General features: G+C 39.1%; 1 protein-coding gene across 6 annotated transcripts in view; it reads right to left on the reverse strand.

Annotated features, from left to right (window-relative positions):
- ehbp1 (EH domain binding protein 1) overlaps positions 1 to 22070 on the reverse strand; it is a 157568-nt gene that overhangs the window by 88340 nt on the left and 47158 nt on the right. For 3 of the 6 annotated variants that reach the window (XM_067455539.1, XM_067455537.1, XM_067455536.1), the window contains exons 6-11: positions 19345 to 19526; positions 14713 to 14852; positions 13135 to 13227; positions 12285 to 12410; positions 9856 to 10132; positions 7639 to 7864 (exon numbers count right to left, since the gene is read on the reverse strand). In XM_067455539.1, the coding sequence (XP_067311640.1) occupies positions 7639 to 7864; positions 9856 to 10132; positions 12285 to 12410; positions 13135 to 13227; positions 14713 to 14852; positions 19345 to 19526 (1044 nt within the window). The remainder of the gene's footprint in view (positions 1 to 7638; positions 7865 to 9855; positions 10133 to 12284; positions 12411 to 13134; positions 13228 to 14712; positions 14853 to 19344; positions 19527 to 22070) is intronic. The other 3 variants (XM_067455541.1, XM_067455538.1, XM_067455540.1) reach the window with 1 other exon arrangement.

Below are 22070 nucleotides of genomic sequence, written 5' to 3' on the forward strand. Positions count from 1 at the left end.
ATGATCATTAAAAACAAACTGCATTAAGATGCTAAACTAACCTTGACTAACATCACTAAAAAATAAACTCAACTACAGAAATATTGTGTCAATATTGTGTGTGTGTGTGTGGGGGGGGGGGGTATTAGAGGTTGAAAGGCAGAGGTTGAGTGGGGGCCATTAATAATCAGGGGCCGTTATTGATCAGTGCTGGGTGGTATGCAGAGGACTGTGGGTAAAAGGTTCTCCCAGTTGAAACGGGTTTAAGGCCACACACCTTCAGGAGAGGAGAGACCAGGAGAAGATTAATCTAAAGTTACTCTCTCCATCTCCACCATGTCATTCAAACTGCTCTCGGCCTTAAAACCCCTCACTCACACGCACAGACCTCATCAGCTCTCGCTCTCACACACACTCACACCAGATCCTTGTGTACCTAAAATGAACACACACAAACTCACTCCCACACACATACAATCATCAAACGTGCACACACACCTACCTCGTTCACATCAAACATGCAGAATAAGGCGATTTGGTCAATCTGCAACCGGCCAACTTCCCCACTCAAACAGGTATTCTTTCTAGAGATTACACTAAAGATTTGTTTTCATTTCTTCGCAGCCTTTTTTCTCATTCTCTCCCTCTTGTGCTCCCTCTCTCTTTCTCTGAAGCCAGAAGTGTAATCCCTGGCAGATAAAACTAAGGACTTACAACAGGAAGATTACCGAGAGCTTTGTAGCCTGTGTGTAGCAAGTCAACGTGGGTATTGGAGAGCTCTTCAAGTGCTTAACTCATGAACTGAGCTCACACACATACACACACACGCAGAAGAGGAGGATAATGATAGTGGTATTACAGTAACAGGCTCAAAACACTCACACACACCTGCCCCGACGGCTCGAGGACCCTCTAAGCACTGAAATGCTAACTGCCGTGCTGTGAACTGCTACAGATCCGATGAAGGGGATGCAGAAGCCGTTTAGGAGGTAAATGAGGTCCATCCAAAACCTTTTGGATGGGAAACAAGTTCTACGTTTGCCCAGAACCTGATCAGGATAGGCACATTAAGCCAAAACACACACCTGGACAAAGTTTCCCTGAGGTAAAGTCAGTACACTGATGCTTCTGACATTCTTAGAACACAAACATCTTTCACAGATGGATTGAAGAGGATGCTTTCTCTCTATCCTTCTCTGCCCAAATAGCCCTCACTTTATTTATATTTTCATCAAATGCAGTGATTTCACAGATAAAAGCTCTAAGACTTTCTCTCTTTCTGTCCTGAGGCCTTAAGGTCTTAAAGAGTCTCAGATTCTCAGGTTCTGTCCTGCATCACTCAGCGGTAGAGGGCCGGCTGAAGGAGATTATTCTGGTAGAGTTTCACAGATTATGAGGGCACTATTGGGGTCTTACTGCCCCTCTGTCAGTAGGGGTTTCGTGGCCTCTCCTCAGCTCTCACAAGGGAAGGGGCGGTCCATGTGCAGGAGCGGAACCGGGCCTCGAGCTGGGCTTAACCATGCTCCCTCAGACTTGGCCCAGGGTTCAGAGGGGGGGTAACTGGACCAGGGTGATTGGCAGGGGTTTTTGAAAGTCAAAGCTGCCTTTTTAAAATAACTAAGAAATGTGGTGTCATTTTCAGCCAATGTGGAAGAAAAAAATATATTAAAGATATACACACACACACACACACACATTTTTGTGTCCAAGTGCATTATTTTCTTTAAGGATTCTCTCATAAAATCATGATCGTTTGAATTAATTTTAGTACATTTAAATAATACATATTTTATGTTTTTTTATCTTAAACCCTCAAAATGTCAGGTGGTGCGAACAAATGATCAGACTGAAAAAACTATTTAAAATGGTGTCTTGATAATAATAAATAAAAAAAAACTATGGTATAATTTTAAGTTTGAAACCTTATAACAGATAACATTAACAAATTTGTATAAATATCAGTAGTTTTAAAACTGTTCAGATTATTTTTGTCGAGCAATTTGTATATTCTCAAACGTCAGGTTGGCACAACTGCAAACATGGCTCTTTTATTATGAATTGACAAGGTAATAACAGTAAAATGATGATGCCTCATCCAGGGGACCCCAGCTGATCCTTGTGGCAGAGTGAAAAGGTTTGTAGCTGGCAAAAACTGCTCATTTCAAGTATGGGTAGGTTGGTACATTTTCCACGTCAGAGGGTACAACTATAGTATATAAATACAAATATTTTGTTGTATCGCCGGACATAAAAATGTGTTCGCATTTAAACACTTTGAAATGTTAATTTAAAAACTGAAATTTATTTAAACACATTGTTCATGACTCAAAAATCTGCATTACATCAGTTTTTGCAAAGATTAAAAAAATTATAATAATACAATACATATTTATTAGGGGTGTGACAAGACACTAGTATACTACACAAACATAAATATCCGTTATTTTTTTTGTCTTATTAAATGCAAACATTAAGTGCAACCATAATCAAAGTACTCTCTCAATATTTCAAGTGCAAACAGAGAGCAAAACAGAGACCGGAGCTACGATGTGGTTACACAGCCCAGCACAAGATATCTTTGATATTGGGAGACAGGCTAGTTTATGTCGCTTAATTTGCTCAAATCAGCGAGCTTACAATTACGTTTTTGATTCACGATCGCACAACCTCTGTGTACAGGGAGCGGCCGGTTGTGCACAAATCTTTAGCCATGGCTCGGCCAATCATCTAACCTTACTCTTGTCACGTGATCAGTGAACTGGGATCCCTGCAGCAATCGCACACAGTTAAAATCTAAGCAAATGTTTACAATAATTTACAAGTATTGTACACATAATATTTGACCATTTTCCAACTGAATTAAATGTTTTTTTTCTCTATAAAAAAACGGCAGTGGATGATATAATGTAAACGTAGTGTTGGCATATTCTATGCTAATTTCACCCTCATGCTTCGTCATGACGATATCGCGAGACAGCTTTTCATACGACAAGAAATCTCATAAAATTCTAATTCACTCACACACACACACACACACACACACACACACACACACACACACACACACACACACACACACACACACACACACACACACAAACACACACACACACAAACACAAACACAAACACAAACACACACACAAACACACACACATTCTTATGTAGGTGGTATGTGTCAAAGTAACATCCACATGGATGGCAGGACCCAAGATTTCCCAGCAGTACATTGTCCAAAGCATCACACGGCCTCTGCTGGCTTACCTTCTTCCCATAGTGCATCCAGGTACCATGTGTTACCCGAGTAAGCTACGCACCCAGCCAACCACGTGATGTAAAAGAAAATGTCATTCCTCAGACCAGTCACATGTCCACTGTTGCCGCTTTCGACATTCGACAGGGGTCACCATGGTACCCTGAATGGTCTGCGACTATGCAGCCTCATATGCAACAAACTGCAATGCACTGTGTCTTCTGACAGCATTTTATCAGAACCAGCATCAACTTCCTGAGCAATCTGAGATACAGTAGCTTGTCTGTATGATTGGACCACATGGCCAGCCTTCGCTTCACACGTGCATCAATGAGCCTTGGACACCCCTTGACCCTGCTGCCGGTTCACCAGTGTTCCTTTCTTGGACCACTTTTGATAGATTGATAGAATGACCACTACAGACCGGAAACACCCCATGAGAGCTGAAGTTTTGAAGATGATCTGACCCAGAAGTCTAACCATCTTAATTTGGCCCTTCTCAAACTCACTCAAATCTTTATGCCTGCCCTTTTTTCTGCTTCTACACAGCTACTTTATCAACTTAGAGTACAAAACGTTAATAATGCTAAATGCTAAATAATAATAAAATAAACTATTTATAATGAAAAAGAACAACTATTTTAATTTCTTACAGTTAAACCTCTATTCCTTTTTTAAAACACTGAAACAACTGATACTACAACAAAAAGAACCAGAAGCATTAAAAAGACCATGTGGAGTCAAAACCCACCAGTGTTCACACAAACTAATTAAAAAATGCCACCGCCATCTGCGAACTCAATTAAATAATGTTAATTCACTTTAATTTCAATTTATCTATGTTGCAGTCTGAATCAGACGGTAGAGAGTGGAAAACAAAGAAGTGTAATGAAAGAGTGTAACCTGGCCCTGTCCCTCCCACTGTGGGCTCTCAGGTCATGAACACCATCATTTAATTTGGTCTTGTGATTAGTTCTACTAGTTCAGAACCTTTTCATAAACTTAAAAAAACTGAAAAAAATGGAAGGTTACTGCACTAAATTATTTAGTCACGATTTCTTTGAGGGAAAAGGCAGATAAAGTAAAACCCAAGTGAAAGTGAACATGAACTCACAAAGTTACTAACATCTTTCTCAAAACTTTGTTGAGTTTTTCGTCTTGGTTGTGAGAACCAGCCCTAAAGACGGCACCGCCTCACTCCGGAGGGCTTTATGTAAATCTAAAGAGCTTTGCAGTGACTGCGTTTGCCGTTTCTTTATATTAAAATACAGACCATAATTTATGAAGCGTGAACTGATGAAAATCCTCAGATCAGTGCGTCCCTGTGTGGAAGACTGCTGTTAAACGACAGAGAGGAGAGAAGGCTGAGCAGGGAGGTGTAAAATCGCTTCGCTGGAAAAGACAAACGACGAGGGAGATAAAAAGAGGAGGAGAAAAAGATGTACTAGTGAATCAGAACATCCCTTTCTATTTTCGCAGCGCAAGACATCCTATTCCACTCTTCCTTGATTCGTCCAGATTAATTCTTCAACATATTTCAAAAACAGCATCCTCAAATGCTAATACATTAAAGTTCTTGAGAGCTAAGCACGCTTATCTAGATCTTTCCAACCCATCTTTCTGTCCATTGGAAGAAAAAAAACGTACTGTTGCTTTTTCATGTAAAGAGGCAGCTACCGGACAAAACAAGCCTGCAAGTCAGCTAGATGAATCTAGAATTAAATGTGCATTCAGTAGTTTGCCGCAAATTTAAAAGGTTTTAAACATTAATAAATACATTTTGATTTTGAGAAGAATCAGCTAGCCAAAGAACTATTGAATGCACCTTTAACAAATCACAAAAAAAAGTCTAAATAAAAATAAAATAAAATGCAGAACTAATGTCAATCATTCTAAAATTAATAATTTCAAACCAAATCATTTTATATCAATTTAAATGTACAGTATGAAAATATAGATAGACAGATATTCAGTTTGAGATTTGCTAAAGATTCGCAAAGCTCAAATATCAGGCCATGTCAGCAGAATGACAATGAACCGAAAGGAGAGCCCTTTAGAAAATATTCAAGTCTATACCAGATTGTGTTTACAAGACCATGATGACATTACCATGTGCGCCCCCCAGATTCCCTCTGTGAACACGTGTCTTCAGGGCTGCTCTAATCCACAAACTACTTTCAACAATTTCAACATTTTCATTTATTTTGTGGTTTCTCAGAGATTATAGCGGTGTCCTATTCATTTGTTTTTCAACCTGCACCTTCCGCCTCACCTCAGGTCTGCGCGTGTTAGGGGGTTCCTCCAGCAAACACACAAACACACATAGAAAAGTCAAAAACAAGGCCTTTGGGCTTGCCCGTATCTTTATTCTGAATGTATGTGTGTGTCTAGCTAATCCCATTTGACTTTTTTTCATGCTAAGGTCATCTCATACACCACACTCAGAGGAAACAACCTCCGCATGCAGTGAAAGAATGGAATCATAATCCGTACAAGGTGCGTGTGGGATAGAGATCGAGGGAGCACATGATCAGAATAAATGGGGTTCTGCTGGAAACGTGACATTTCCGATCAAAAACCTAACACTGAGAATCATTCTGACGGGCCAATCACTGGTTTTAGACGAACAGATCTAGTGTGAGTCCCACAGTGTACTCTCAAGGCAATTCGGAGCACAAATCCATGTATCCATGAACTGAAGCTTGGACGGTGCTTCCTGTTTCTGAGGAGATGTTCTTATTTTCTTGATGTGTGTGCGTGTGTGTGTGTGTGTGTGTGCGCACGCGCGTGTGTGTGTGTGTGTCCTCACAGGCCACTGAATTTGGGTAATTAAATGTTTAAGTTGGGCAGGACTTCTCAGGCGCGGACACACACACAAGTGCTGTGCTGTGATAAACCCCTCGCTATAATTAAATATGGACTACATTATAACGCACACACTCGCAGGCGTAAATAAAAACACTCGGCCTGTGGGGATTTAATCTGGCCAAGTATAAGCCCCTCTGCAGCGGCCCGACGCCCTCCTTGCTCTCATTCACACTCGGTGGACTTCCCTTCGCCCCCTGCACCCTACGCCCCACACCCTCAGCCAGAGAGAGACCGCAGAGCCAGTTAATTAGACTCACTAAAGCATTGAGTGAAGAGAATCATAATGCATATATAACGATCCTACAGAGCAGCTAATACATGCCTGTATTCAAATGCTCGGAGTAAAGCATGCAGGAAAAGGACAGGAAGCAGACGAGAGGGATGGAGTGAGCAGTCCTGGATGTCAAAAAGTAAAACGAAAGGAGAAAACAAGAAATGTGGCACCGTTTTACCTAACTTCCCATTAAAACCATGTGATCTGGGTTTTTCACAAGTCAGTATGCAAATATTACAGTGACATCATCACTGGCAGTTTTCTACAACGGAGATTTTAAAACTTACAATAACGTTCAAATGTTTAGAGGCTGATTTTTTTTTTTTAAAAGAAGAAATTAATACTTTAGATCAACTTAATATGTCCTTTCTGAATAGTGGCAGTAAATACATTTTTAATGTAACAAAATAAATGATGTTCTTTTGAAGTTTCTGTTCATCTAAGATTTCTGGAAATGGTTTCTACAAGAACATTAAGCAACATTACAGTTTTCATTACTGATTATAATAATAAATGATTCTCTGAATCAGCATATTAGAATGATTTCTGAAGGATCATGTGACATTGAACACTACTGAAAATTCAGCTTCATCATAGGAATAAATCACATTTATTTTAAAATAGATTCAAATAGACCGTTATTTTAAATTGAAAAAATATTTCCCAAGTTTTTTTGTATATTTGATCAAATGCAGCCTTGGTACACTGTATAAAAAAATCATTCAGGAGTCAGGAACCAAATGAACATTTTACTAACCCCACATCTAAATGTTTCAGTTGGCCAAATTTAATTTCTATGAATTCATGCAATTTAATTCACAGAAATTCAATGGCCTGAATTTGTTTTTTTTTACAGTGTAAACATAAGCCTTTCAAAAAACATTTTTAAAAATCTTACCATCCTCAAACTTTTGAAAGGTAGTATATACACATTTATGTTGAAAAAAATACAGGCAAAGTATATAGTTGAAGTGAAAAAACAAATCCTTTTCTAAAAGGTAGATTGGTCTGTAAACTACCCTTTTGGCCAAAGTCTAAGACAACATTTCATCACAATGCAATGTGATGAGCTCAGTACAAAAGTATATACATTTCATTCAACACCAAAATCCTAAAGAAAAACGGTTCAGTTTAATAAAAATGAACTATTGGATTGGCTATTTTGGGGTTTATTCCTGCTTAATAGAGCATCATATTGTTAACACAACATGTTTAATGTCCAACTCTATTGGAAATAAAGTTATAATATGGTAAGGAAGATTTACCTTAGGCGAGGATGAGGCCAACTCTCTACCTATCACAGCTGTGACAGCTGAGGGTGCCAAGGCAAGTGGAGTGGGTGTGTGGTGCGGGGTCTTTAGTGCAGGGCCTCCAGGGGCCACAGCAGGATTGGGTCCAGCACTAGGAGCCTGAGGGGCCCGACGTTTGGTGCTCACATCTGAGGTGATGCTGTCTGGGGTGGAGGATCTGGGCTCATAGAACGGGTTTGACCTGAGAGTGGGAGAACAAACTGTTGTATCAGCAAATGAAGCTTAAACAAGCAAATTGTTGTATTATCTATTTAGCAAAATGTGTTAGTTTAAAGTATTTCGATTTCCTGCACCTTTAGGTGGCTGTCTGTCTGTCTGTTACATGTGTGTGTGTGTGTGTGTGTGTGTGTGTGTGTGTGTGTGTGTGGTTGTCTTCAGGTAAAGGAGGCATCAGCGAACATTATTAACCAATAAAACGCTCTGCTGACTACGAGAAGGGCCAGGTGCTCCAGAGGTCACATCTTATGAACTTTGACCTGTGGCCTCGTCAGAGAGCTCACTGACAGGCGGACACAGACGTCCGCTGGCATCAATACACACTGCTGTGTAAAGGCCCATCACTCATCACAGACACACACACACATACATGAACACACACACAATAAGGAGACCGAGCAGGTATTCAGCTGAAAGACAAGGTTAAAGACAAATTATCCCAAGTTTCCAAGCTTATGGACATAGTCAGGGAGCAAGAGAGCAAGAGAGAGAGTGAGAAAGGAGGTAGGAAAGAGCTGACAGAAATGCAAACAAGGAAAAACAACAAAAAAGTGGGAAGTTCAGTCAAAACAATTGGAGGTGAAAGAGAGGACAAGAGACAGAAAGTAAAAGATAGACAACAAATTAGAAAGAGATGGTATTAAAGAAATTTGATCTTTTTTTATATGTCTCATGTACAGTATAAAATTTCCTGAAGGCCAAACCTCTGCTGTGACCAAGCCAATTTGGAAAAATAATGAATTTTAAAAGTAGCTTTTTTTGTTAAGAAAAATACGACCTTATTTCGACAAAATTATGTTCGAGGTCGCACTGGTTTTGTTAGAGGTCCATGAGCCCAACTGATAAGAGCTGCCATTTCTGTTGCATATGAAAAACATCAAACCGCAAACGAAACAAAACCATGGCTCTCATTTGAGCAACAGTGCAGCGCGAGGTCAGAAAAGTTTTACTTGTGACGATTGTGGGAGATCCAGTGAATTCAGCGCATTATTAATAACATTACTGCAAGATCTATTGAGAAGCAGAAGCATTCAAATGATGAACTAAGATATCAGATCAAACATCGCTGATGTGGAAACGCTGGAGAAACACTGTACCAAGAACGAACAAGTTATAGAAGGCTTTTCAGTCCACAAATCACCAACATTCAACATGGATTTAATGTTGTAATGCTTACTGTAACCATGGTATTGTGGCAGAAATAGTTGAATGGTTACATTCATTTCAGGGTTCATACAACCTTTTGAGAGTTAACTGCAAGCACTTTTCAACAACGTCACACTTTTTCCAGCACTTCAAAGATCTAAAAAGTATACAATTTAAATGGTTTCGTCAAATGTACATTTCCAAGAAATAAACATGTAATATTATTAGTTAATGCACTTATTAATGCAAAAATAATATTAATTTTATGATAATTATTTTGAAAAACTATCCTTTTATTAAGCAAGAATGCATTAAATTAATCAAACGTGAGGGTAAAGAGTTGTAATCTTACAAAAGATTTCTAGTTCATATAAATGCTGTTCTAAAAAGTTATCTTTCGCTGCTCTAATTTTCACTAAATAACGTCAGGTTTGGAAACGCGTGTCCCTGCTGGCGCACTGTGAGCAAATGAGTGAGCAAGTGAGTGAGGGACGAGAGAAATGCAGAGATGAACAGACAAGGCCAAAGAATGTGGGGAACAACAGAAGCCTTGTTCCTGCTGAAAGAACTCGCTCACCACTTTCTTCTCTTCCGACAAGTGCTTTTCTCCTTTGCTCAAACACACACGCACATGCCCACATGCACAAACACACACACACACTCACATGCTACTAATGAACAATAAGAAGAGTAAATGGAGGAAAAATTGTGTGTTCCTAAACCAAAATGTTTTGTTAATTAAAATAATAAATCACTTAAAATGTTCTGCTGTAACCCAGAGCCAGTGTTTCCCAGAATTCCTAGACTTACTCATCTAGCTCCTCCTCCTCTGTCCTGGTTGTGTTGGCGTACAGGTATTTGCTCATGTCCACCGGCCGGACGTTCTTCCTCTTGCTGCTTCTGGGTGGAGATATTTTAGGCTGGGGTTCCGGCTCGGGTTCAGCTTCGTCAAACGGGTTCCCATATTGAGAAATATCCGGATCTATGTCAGTCTCTTCAAATGGGTTTGAGGGATAAGATGTGTCCTGATCATACACAGGCTCCTGATCTTTGATAGTGGGCCGCACATGGGACTCAGGAGATGGTTCTAGAAACACACAAACATCTGCACCTGTATTATCTAAATTAAACTCAATTACAGTACTATAAAATGTATAAACATGGAGAGAAAATAACTGAAAAAATTATTGTGAATAATCTTATAATTTAAACAATCTGTAACTTTTGTAATCAGTTCACGTAAATATAATATTATATATATATATATATATATATATATATATATATATATATATATATATATATATATATATATATATATATATATATATATATATATATATATATATATATATATATATATATATATATGTTTTGTTTTTTTTTAAGGGGTAATATGATGCCATTTTAAAAGGTAATTATTTTGTAAACTGGAAATAATAGAATAAATTAACAAGCTCAAAAAACATATTTTTCATATACTGCACATTATTGCAGTACCTTTATTCCCAGCCTGTCTCAAGCACTTTGATTTCTACAAAGGCCGTAACTTGTGGCTGGCCAAAAACTTCAAGCGTTTGTCGGAAATGTAACAGGCCTTGCCATAACAGAAAAGCTTTAGCTTCCAATGCTTTAAAAGAAATTGTAAACACAGTTAATTATGTCGTCATTATTACCATATCGTTATGAGCCAATGTCAGATTCTGAAAATGCTGATGATCAACCAGATAGACTGGAACCAATGTAGAAAATACGTTTCACAGTGGTACGTTTTTAGTTTTTTAACTCTTTTATCTTTCAGATACAATGTTATAATGGTTTAATTTGTCTTCTTCAATCTAAAAACTTTATATTAAGTGACAACATAAAATTCAGTTTGATGAATTGCATATTTCTACTTTATTTAGTCATGTATAGCTAGCATTGTACTGTGCTCCATAAAATGCACTGTACAGTGTTGCCAAATTCGGCGACTTTCAAGTTGTTGGAGCGGGACGCGGGTTAAAAAAAAAGGTTGATTTTCACCACGATAAGTATGATTTTGGCACTCCAACACCCCCAAAACACCACCCAAACATGCATATTCAGTGAAGAATTTGGCCACACGATAAAAACAAAACAAAAAACGCATTGGGTTATTTTTGGCCTTCTTTTACCTGGCCATTGGTCTACTTTTGTTGCACAGAACTAGGAATCTTAGCTGTACACAAGCTAACTTTTGGGTTAAACCGTTCAGATTAAATAAATCTTAAACACTAATTTCAACCATTGGCCTCCAAATACACAGCACCTCCGCGACATAGTCCCAACACTACAATTCACTGAAGCCTCGCTTTCTTTCTTTGTGTATGTCTTTAGTCAGGGATTACGCTAATATTTTGCATTGTGATGTAGATATTTGAGGAAGTAATATATCTGGACATCGATTGAGGCATTTCAGGCAGGTCTGGGACAGTGTTCTCAGTTCCCTTTGTGGGAGACTATGAGCTTAATCACTTTGCAGATATTATACATGCACAAACAGATATATCCCGCATTTAAGAATGGGTTCTCAACTCTGGCCCGAGATCCACTTTCCTACAGAGTTTTGCTCCAACCCTAATCAAACACATCTGAACAACTAATCAAAAGGGCTGAATCTAAAATCGCCCCCTAAACCCTCAATCGCTATTTCCTATGTTAGTCCACTAATACAGTTCACTTGAAGGAATAAATGAAAACGAGTGAGTGAACTCGGACAGCAGTTGAGCATACATCGGCTGTACACTCGATATTTCAGTGCATTATGGGATGGAATGAGTGCACTCGATAATGTCCAGTATGCTTTCGTACACCACCACAAATGGCTGTCCCTTCAAATAATAACCTTTTTGAGGGTATAGGGGGACTGGGGGAGATTTCGGATTCAGCCAAGGTCTTGAGGCTACACGAAAGGTACAAGCAGGAAAGTTTAAGTAAACCTCGAGGGCCAGAGTTGAGAACCCCTGCACTAAATATTAAAAAGCATCATGTGATCCCTTTAAAAAAAATAGATGCATACACATAGTTTTGAACAAAGTATCAAATTAATTAGAATAATTAAATATTATCTTAATAATACTGTTGCAAAATCCAGCTGCAGTAAACATTTCCTTTTCACTAAATACATCAACACGTATCTCAGATTATTAATGAGTACAACCTGCCCTGCTGATAAAGGGGCAAAGGGGTAACACAAAGGGTCATGGGTCACTCCTTACCGTCCTCATCCGGGTCACCAAAAGGGTTAAGGTCAACCGGGTCAATAGGTTCTTCGAAGGGGTTAGAGCTCATGTTGCTCTGGACTTGGTCATCCTGGTCCAGAAAGTTCAACTTACTGATCAGCTCTATACAGTCAACATCCATCCACAATAACAACAGAACAGAAAGAGAAAGAGAAAAGAAAACATCATTCATCAGTCCAAATCAATCCACGAGAAGAACAGATGAATTATCAGGTGAAACCTCATTTCGGGTGAAAAATAAAGAAGCAAAACACTGGCAAAAAATAACCAATAAATAAATTGACATCTGCACTTTGAAGTGAACCGCACCAAGATCCTTCAGATCCAAAGAGCTGCTGTAGAGTTGCATTCTGAACTATTACTCCCAACATGAGCCAGCTGGCCCAAAAAAAAGAGGAAAAAAGATTGTGTGTGTGAAGGGTGTGAGAGAGAACTGCTCTCTGAGGTGATAAGAAAGGTGTGACGTGTCTGTTCGCTCCACCACCATGCCACCCTGACCCATATTAGGCCATCAGAGCGCTCAACCACATGACCAGTGGGCTCTTTAAAGACATGTTCCAGGATCATCAACTCCATGGTCACGGAAACAAAGCTTTTTTTTCCGTTGGGTAGTTGGGTTCACTACAAACTGCAGAAAGTGGAACGAGGGCACAAGATCACAAATGAAGAATGCTAAATAAGGAGAAAAATATAGCATGTGGGTAAAAAAACAAATCAATGAACTAAGCAGATGCTCAAACACACTGTATAGCCACAGGGATGAAAAAAAGATGAGAAAGACAGAGAGAATAAATAAAAGAATGAAAGAAGGTGATAGCTGAAAGACCTTCAGAAGAGGAGGCAGGTTTATTTGCTTGCTTTAGGCAGTCATCTGGATCTCCATCTATAGAGCTGAGAGCATTCAGCTGCCTCACAATCTCTGCAAACAGCACAACATACACTCAAATATACACACTCAAACCCATATAATGCAATCAGATGTAATGCAATACATACAGAATTGTGTATGTGGGTCTCTCTGAGCAGAGACTGAACTGTGTCTTCGCTCTAACAAACTGTTAAAAACAGATCGGACAGCATCGCTATGGCAACAAAGAGATTCCTAAACCCATACAATGAATAAACAACTCAAGCATTTCCATAGGCGCTCCATACATATACTTATAAAGGGATAAAAGCACATGGGCTTAATGTTAAGACTCCAAATTCTGGGGGGCTGGATTATATCAGTGTCCCACACACAAACACAAAATCACGCACACATATGCACATGTAAGCGCAAACAATCACAGGACATATGTTGGATAGACCTTATCATACATCTCATAAACAAGAAGTGCAATGTGAAAGCTTACCAAAAAAAGCAGCTAATAAACAAACTGACCAAAAACAGATCAAATTTTTAACTCTCCATATGCACAGGAAAAAGCACATGTGCACAGTGCACACACAGACAGAAACTAAACCACAAAAGAAAAAATTTGCTGTAGCGCAAATGAAAGTTGTACATGAAGCGAGACTGAAAACACTGACATTTACAAGGGACCTATAATCCACACACGTGAAAACAAAGAAAACACTATAGAAAAAATAAGACTAAAATGGAATAAAGAAAAATAGATTTATATAAAAGAATAGAAAATGTAATAGAACTAATCATGAAACAGAAAAAATATATGTAATAATTAAACAAAATAAAATAAACAGAATACAAGGAGGACCCACTTTATGTGAAGTGGTTTTAACTACTTTGTACTAACATTTAAATTAATAATTTGATACAAAAAACCTATTGTGTACAAACATGTTTTTACATTGTACTTACATTTTGAAAAAAAACCTGTATGAAATGACATATATGTAATTCGTTTCTGTAGTTCATTTATAAGTACACCGTTGACACTTCCCTACACTTAACCCTACCCTTAAACTTACCCATACCTCCACACCTGTCCCAAACTTTACCCATAACCCACCTCAATATCAGCAAAAGTGTTTTGTAATACAATATGAACACAATAAGTACATTGTACTTATTTTTTTGATGTAAATACATTAGTTAAAGACACCTAATATAAAGTGAGACTGAATACAATAAATAAAAGAAAGAATAAAAAAAAAACATTTTAAAATGAAACAAACCGATAAGATAAACAAACAGAACAGATTTTTTTTATTTTTTTTATTTATTTAAAACAAATACCAACAAAAACTCCCATTTCGCTGCATCTGTACTGCAGTGCACTACTGTGGAAACAATTAGAACTGAAACAGAGCAAACAAAGGAACAGAAGAGAAAGAAAAACAAACTGGAAACAGAAAAGGTCTGTGGTGGTCTTATGTTTGTACAAACCTATCGGATCCACAGGTAAAGGGTCTTCATATGAAATCAAGCAAGTCTCACCTGTGATCTTGGCGGCCTTCTCCTCCTGGTTCACTCTGTTCTCCTCATCTTCTTCATTTTCTTCCTCAAAATCATCCAGATTGCCGATATCGGCCTGCTTCATGCTCATCAAACTGGCCAGACTCTGCATATCTTCATCACTAAACACAGAAAGAAAAAGAGACTAAAGCACAATATAAATCTGATGAAATCATCATAAATTAGGCACTTACTTTGCATTTTCTGCATTTATTTTGGTGCAAAATTAATTTGAAATGGATTTTAGTTAAATAAATTTTTTATAACACATTCTCCAGACTAGCATACACTACTAGCAACACTGAAATCTTTTAGTAAAAAAGTGAATATGGCCTTGCATTCACTGTGCTTTTGTGTAAAAAGCATTTTGTTACACTGAAGGAGATAGATGGAAGTGGAGAAGAAAGCCAGGTTGACAGAGAGAGTGAGCGAAAGATGATTGTGTAAAGGGAATGCCCTTCATGGTCCTGTTCATAAGAGGCAGTGCAACACGGACATGCATTCCAGCCAGAGCATTCACAAGCACGGCGAGATAACGCTCCAGGATTAACTCCCCCTCTCCCTTCCAATGTCCCGTTTTCTCATTCTCTCTATCTATCTCACATTTCTTTATGAATGCGGTCCAGTCTTTCTTTGGCAGGCATGGAGCTTATTTGAACTTATGTAATGGGGTTTATTTGTGTGCTGTTGACATGATTCCCATAGGGTTAAGAGTGGTTACACTTCCGCCATGTAACCTCTGTCACACGTGCCACATAAGCCACACAAACACACACACATATCTCATATAGTGTAAGGGTGAAATCACATACACTCATACACACTTCTTGCCTCCTTTATTTAGAGGCAGGCAGAGATCAGAAAAAAAAAAAAAGAGAAACGTGGATATTGCGAGACGAGTGAAGGAAAGATATTTACACTCTTAAGACCAGTGGCTGGAAATATTCCATCGGACTTCTGTTTGTTGTGACACGCATGTCAAAGAGCAACAGCTCACGTCTGAGGGAAAGTCCTCCTACAGGATTTGATCTTCTGATATTTTCAGACCATCAGTACCCATTCATAGTAATATAAATATGATTGACACAAATATTTCTTACCAACTATGAATTGTATTTTAAACTATTAGATGATCACTTAAAGTGTTAAAATTGCAGAATCATATCTTGGGCTGCGGTGAAGTAAAAAAAAACAAAAAAACGTGTAAAGTCTTTTATAAAAAAAAAAAAAGTTGCCGTACCATGGGCGCAGCGGTGCAATGATATTACGAAGCGCCTGAAAATAGGCATAAACATAACCGACATGACAACCTGCTTGCAGTGAGCATGCTGGGGATTATTTTCAGGCGCTGCGTAATATTATTCTGCTGCTGCAACCATGGTACGGCATGGTGAGTTCCTTGATAATTCTGTTTGGACGATATGTTGGAAAAGGGACTTTTATTTTGACGGTGTGCCAGACTTTTATTTTTATAAAATAAAAATAAAAAAGACCTTCCGCTCTATTAACGTCAAGCCGAGCAATACTCGAAAAAAACTTGAAAAATTTTTTTGTGAGAAACCGGAAGGAGTATTTTTGACACAGAAATACTCCATCAAACGTCCAACATTAGTTTTTGAAGATGTTTAGGATGGGAATCCAAGTCTTTAACAGTGTAAAAAGCTCAGTATGCATGAAAAAGCATTTCACCTCCCCTTTAAAGTTATGAATAAGCTGGTATGTTCCAAAACTATGACAAAGTTTGCATTTAGGAGATATAAGCATTTAAAATGTACAGTCTCCCACTTCTGTTAAAATGAATCTCAGATTTTGGTGACATCATGTCAGACTTCACTTTCTCATCAAATCTTCAGTCCAATCAAAATGCGCTCTAGAATCTAAAGCCCGCCCCCTACACTGCTGAAGCGGCAGCTGAAATCTGTCAGTTGTTAATACACATTTACTAATTTCTACATGGTGATTGGAAACGATTCAGTGTGAATATGCTTTCATTTGAGGCAAATAAAGTCTGTTTTCATGTTAGTTTCACACACCGCAGCAGCGCACCCACCTCAACGGCTCTGGTCTAAATTTAGACTACAGACACGAGAGCGCAGCGCGGATCATATGCACGAGTCCGCGGAGACAACAAACATATAGATCCATTTGAATTCTGCACAGAATGCTGCATTTCAAAGCGATATGGAGGAGATTATGATGGTAAACAGTGTTAGAGGAAACTGGCTTTACCAAACAGAGAAGGTCCGCTCTTGCGCTCTAGTCAAACTGTATATTAACGAACTGCTATTGGCTGTTTCAAAAAAGGGGAGGAGCTGCAAACAGCTGAAGCGGAAATTATTTCAACACATTGAATAATGTGGCGCGTTTCAAGGCACTTCAGTGGACCTTTAAAAAACCCTTGTAGACATTTCCAGTGTACTGTATAATATAAAATAAATACATATAAAGATTTACAGTGGCAGCTCAGAGATGTACAGTAGCATTTAAGTATGAATTTGAATGAATAAATGTAGGATTAAATTACAAATTACAAAAACTACATATCCTTCAATATAGAACATTGATTAAAAGCTACTGTATTAAAGTTTTTTTTTATTGAAATCATTTTAGACGTGAACTGTCCCTTTAAGGACAGTGTGTTCACTATAGGCAGCGCTGCTGTCAATTGAAGACCTGCTCGCATCTCATAGACGCACGCAATTTTACTTTCACTTTAGACATAACCGACTGCTTTTATATGTTAACCTTGTGTGTATTTGACAGTATTAGTGTAAGACTGTCCAGTAATCACGTGTGTTTGACAGACGTTTAATGCGCATGCTCAGTGCAAAACAGTGCATAGCACACAAATTAAATGTTTAACCGGCAAGGCTTTAAAACGCGGGTAAACATCCCTTTAGTTAATTATTCTAACAACTGGATGTGTTTATCTTTGAACCATTGTAGATTTTGCTTTAGTTTTTGGATCATTGTCTTGTTGGAAGTCAAATCTCCGTCCCAGTCTCAGGTCTTTTGCAGACTCCATCAGGTTTTCTTCCAGAATGGTCCTGTATTTGGCTCCATTTGTCTTCCCATCAATTTTAACCATCTTCCCTGTCCCTGCTGAAGAAAAGCAGGCCCAAACCATGATGCTGCCACCACCATGTTTGACAGTGGGGATGGTGTGTTCAGGGTGATGAGCTGTGTTGCTTTTACACCAAACATAACGTTTTGCATTGTTGCCAAAAAGTTCAATTTTGGTTTCATCTGACCAGAGCACCTTCTTCCACATGTTTGGTGTGTCTCCCAGGTGGCTTGTGGCAAACTTTAAACGAAACTTTTTATGGATATCTTTAAGAAATGACTCTTCCATAAAGGCCAGATTTGTGCAGTATACGACTGATTGTTGTCCTATGGACAGAGTCTTCCACCTCCGCTGTAGATCTCTGCAGTTCATCCAGAGTGATCATGGGCCTCTTGGCTGCATCTCTGATCAGTCTTCTCCTTGTATGAGCTGAAAGTTTAGAGGGACGGCCAGGTCTTGGTAGATTTGCAGTGGTCTGATACTACTTCCATTTCAATATTTTCGCTTGCACAGTGCTCCTTGGGATGTTTAAAGCTTGGGAAATCTTTTTGTATCCAAATCCGGCTTTAAACTTCTCCACAACAGTATCTCGGACCTGCCTGGTGTGTTCCTTGTTCTTCATGATGCTCTCTGCGCTTTAAATGGACCTCTGAGACTATCACAGTGCAGGTGCATTTATACAGAGACTTGATTACACACAGGTGGATTCTATTTATCATCATTAGTCATTTTGGTCAACAGTGGATCATTCAGAGATCCTCACTGAACTTCTGGAGAGAGTTTGCTGCACTGAAAGTAAAGGGGCCGAATAATTTTGCACGCCCAATTTTTTACATTTTTACACATTTTTAGCATGCATATGATAAAAACACAACTAATCCTACCCAATGGGTAAATTTTGCATACCAGATGCATTTAAAGATTAGTTTTGAGTATAAAGAGGATTCCAAATAAAAGCATGAACTTGTACTATAAATGCTAGGAGATCGTGTTGACATTATTAATCATGATTTTCATGATTGTCTTTTCTTTTTTTTTTCTTTAAAATCTTGGTGGCTTTATTCAAGGATTATTCCATTAGTTATAAACTCAACATATAAACTTCTGATCTCTAAGGCCTCTAAGTCCCACCCTGGTCAGAACATTCCAGAACATTCCAGAACATTCCAGAGAGAGAGAGAGAGAGAGAGAGAGAGAGAGAGAGAGAGAGAGAGAGAGAGAGAGAGAGAGAGAGAGAGAGAGAGAGAGAGAGAGAGAGAGAGAGAGAGAGAGAGAGAGAGAGAGAGAGACTCACAGGGCTGCATATGAAGACAGGATGAAATCATAGAGGGAAAGAGCAATGGCAGAAGAGGGGGAGAGATCCAAAGTAAGAATGGAATGTTGGGAATGTTAGGTACTGTCACTTCCTATGTCACAGAGGCAAAAGGAGATGACAGAAATGCACAGAGAGAAAAGGAATGAGAACATGATTTGAATTGGCAACATTCCTTCAGGGTAGATCTAGTCAGCTGGTTTTTGGAGGTGTGGGTAGTGTAGTGAGTGTCTCTTACGTGGCTTTGCCTTCTCGCAGAAAGATGCAGGACAGGGAGAATTGCAGCGTTGCTGAAACTACTTTCTTGGACAGCGGCTTGAACTTGATCTTGACGTCTGTCTGTGTGGGCATGGCACTGGCGTACTGCTTCATGTTAATGCAGCTGGTGGCCAGGGCTTTCCGACGACCCGATGGAGATTCCTAAAATAACATGCAAAAAAAGAGAGAATGTGAGTTAAATACTGTAAATATAAACTGTTACAAATACTACATTGAAAAAAAACCCTGACAAATCAATATGACATTAATTTGGTTTCTAACAGTTTAAAATGCCAGGAAATGCACATGACAGAAGAGCCCTATGGTGCTTTACAAATATATATATTTTTTTATGAAAGTTACATCATCACCTTACACTTACAGGTACAATCATCACCTGTTTTAACACGTACAAAGCCCACACACAAACATCTAGACTGGGGAAACCAGCACTCCTGGAACATGTGCATACAAGTTTATGTAGATTGTCTCAAAAAAGTATGAACTAAACAGAATGATAAAGATTTCAGCAAATAGAACGTCACTGAATTCTCAATGGTGAGAAAAAGTTTAATTTTGCAGTCATTTACAGGCATATAATATGTCAAACTTAAAGTGATTATTTGAACCAAGAAAAGGTCATATCAGAACTAAAAAGCATTCATTTCCCTAAATAATTTAAATAACCAAACTCAGTATTATTTCATCACCTCTGACAACCATAGAGCAAACTGGCTCTGTCATAATGGTCAATGGTGCCCCCTGTAGGTCAGAGGGTGCAATTCTAAGGAGACTAGATGGGAAACATGAATTGGCCCTGATTCTACTTTCATATTCCTTTGCTTGCCTTTCTTTGCCTTGGATGACTACGTGAAGTCTCGTAAACCTCAATTCTGACATCTCAGGTTACAGTTTATGAAGGTAGAAGGAAAATAATGAAGGAGAAGAAAAGGGTTTGACACCAGCCATGTGCCAAAATGACTTAAGGGCGACAACATCTAAAAGAAATAGAACAAAACAAAACACTAGCCCACCTGCGCACTTTCCATTTGCCAGATAGGCCGGAAACACAGTTGGAGACGTTCCCCGACCTGCCTTTTCTTATTGAACAAAGCCAAAAAAATATCTTCACATTCAGTCTTTGTTCTTAGGGCATTTTCACAGCTTGCTGACTAAGTATCAGCAATTTGCTCCTGGATCAAAGTGCCACTTTCAACCCATGAAACATGTTTCAACATCATCACACAGGCCATAGTGTATGGCTAGGTGACAAAGAAAAAACTAGTTGATATTCAATATCTAATATTTTAAGATAATCGGTTAAACATGAACTGGGGCCCTCAACAAGTTTCTTCTCTTGCTTTAAGCCATTATTTGGCCTCATCTTTTCAGCTTTCTCTATGGGTGAGATCCATATACTGTATGCCTGTTTTCTGTCTTTTATGCTCTCTTCACTTTTATCTCATCCTGCCTGTTGTGCAGAGTAATCCAAACAAAATGAGCAGAGAGAAATGAAGGCCCTGTGTATAACACTCACACCAGGCCTCTGAAAGAGTCTGTATTCGATACACCTGACTCTGTGCATATGTGGAGCGACTACTTATAGATCTCCAGATAGAAATCTCACTCGCAGGCGCATGTGTGTTTGCATGTATCAGTGGTCCCGTAGGTAAAGAGGGGCCCTTATCAGAGCAGAGGCGCAGAGAGCTGAAGAGTAACTATTTCCGTCTCAGATATGCCTCGATACAGCTCCACACACACACACAAACCAGTCGACTCACAAGGGCAGCAGACACTAACTCTTTTTTTTCTTCTTCCAGTTTGCTGAAGGTGATTAATCTGACTGAACGACGCCATCGGAGGTGCCGAAGAAGAACACCCCACGTGCCGGCGACTGAAACACAGACAGAGACATAAAGCGCTCGAGCGCTGACCCGATCAAAACAACAGATCCGCCTGCCAATCTCGCACCCAGACAAATTACCCACAATCCCCCACTCCAGCTGGGACAGGATATGGTCCTCTGTGACTCCTTCAGTAAATGAAAACGATAAAAGGGAGAAAAAACCCGCGTCTAAGATTCAAAACCGCTCGCAGACGAAGCCACTTGACATTTGTGTTGACATTTGAGCCCCTGTTGAATCGGTCGGAAATACAGCATGTCATCCCTGAAGAATCCAGCGCTCCAAAGCGTGTCTTATCGCTGAGATTATGCACTGGCATTATACCGAGCTAATAGTGCATGTAGGTCCTTTATGAATGAATTTCAAAATGCATCAAACACTTAAGAAGGATTTAGTCCTTCCCCGAAAAAATACTTAAGAATATGCAAATACGCGGGGAAGAATTAGGTTTAACAGATTTGACGAGCGCAAACAATGAGGGTGTTCTTTTCCCTGGCTGCCGGTGTCAATCAGAACCTCAGATTACCGTCCAGGGTTATGACAATGTGTAAAATGAAAAGAGACAATAAGACACTTTTAATTTATCACAGGGATATGACTATCAATACGCAGCTATTGTACCCACAAAATTGCTAAATACCTGGCGGAGAAGAGAGATGAAGGTGCCAGGGTGGCTGACTGCTGCCCCCTGCTGCTCTCTTAAGAGCATATCAGCACACACACACACACACACACACACACACACACACACACACACACACACACACACACACACACACACACACACACACACACACACACA

This window comes from Pseudorasbora parva, chromosome 10 (genome assembly GCF_024679245.1).
Source record: "Pseudorasbora parva isolate DD20220531a chromosome 10, ASM2467924v1, whole genome shotgun sequence".
NCBI classification, from domain to species: domain Eukaryota; kingdom Metazoa; phylum Chordata; class Actinopteri; order Cypriniformes; family Gobionidae; genus Pseudorasbora; species Pseudorasbora parva.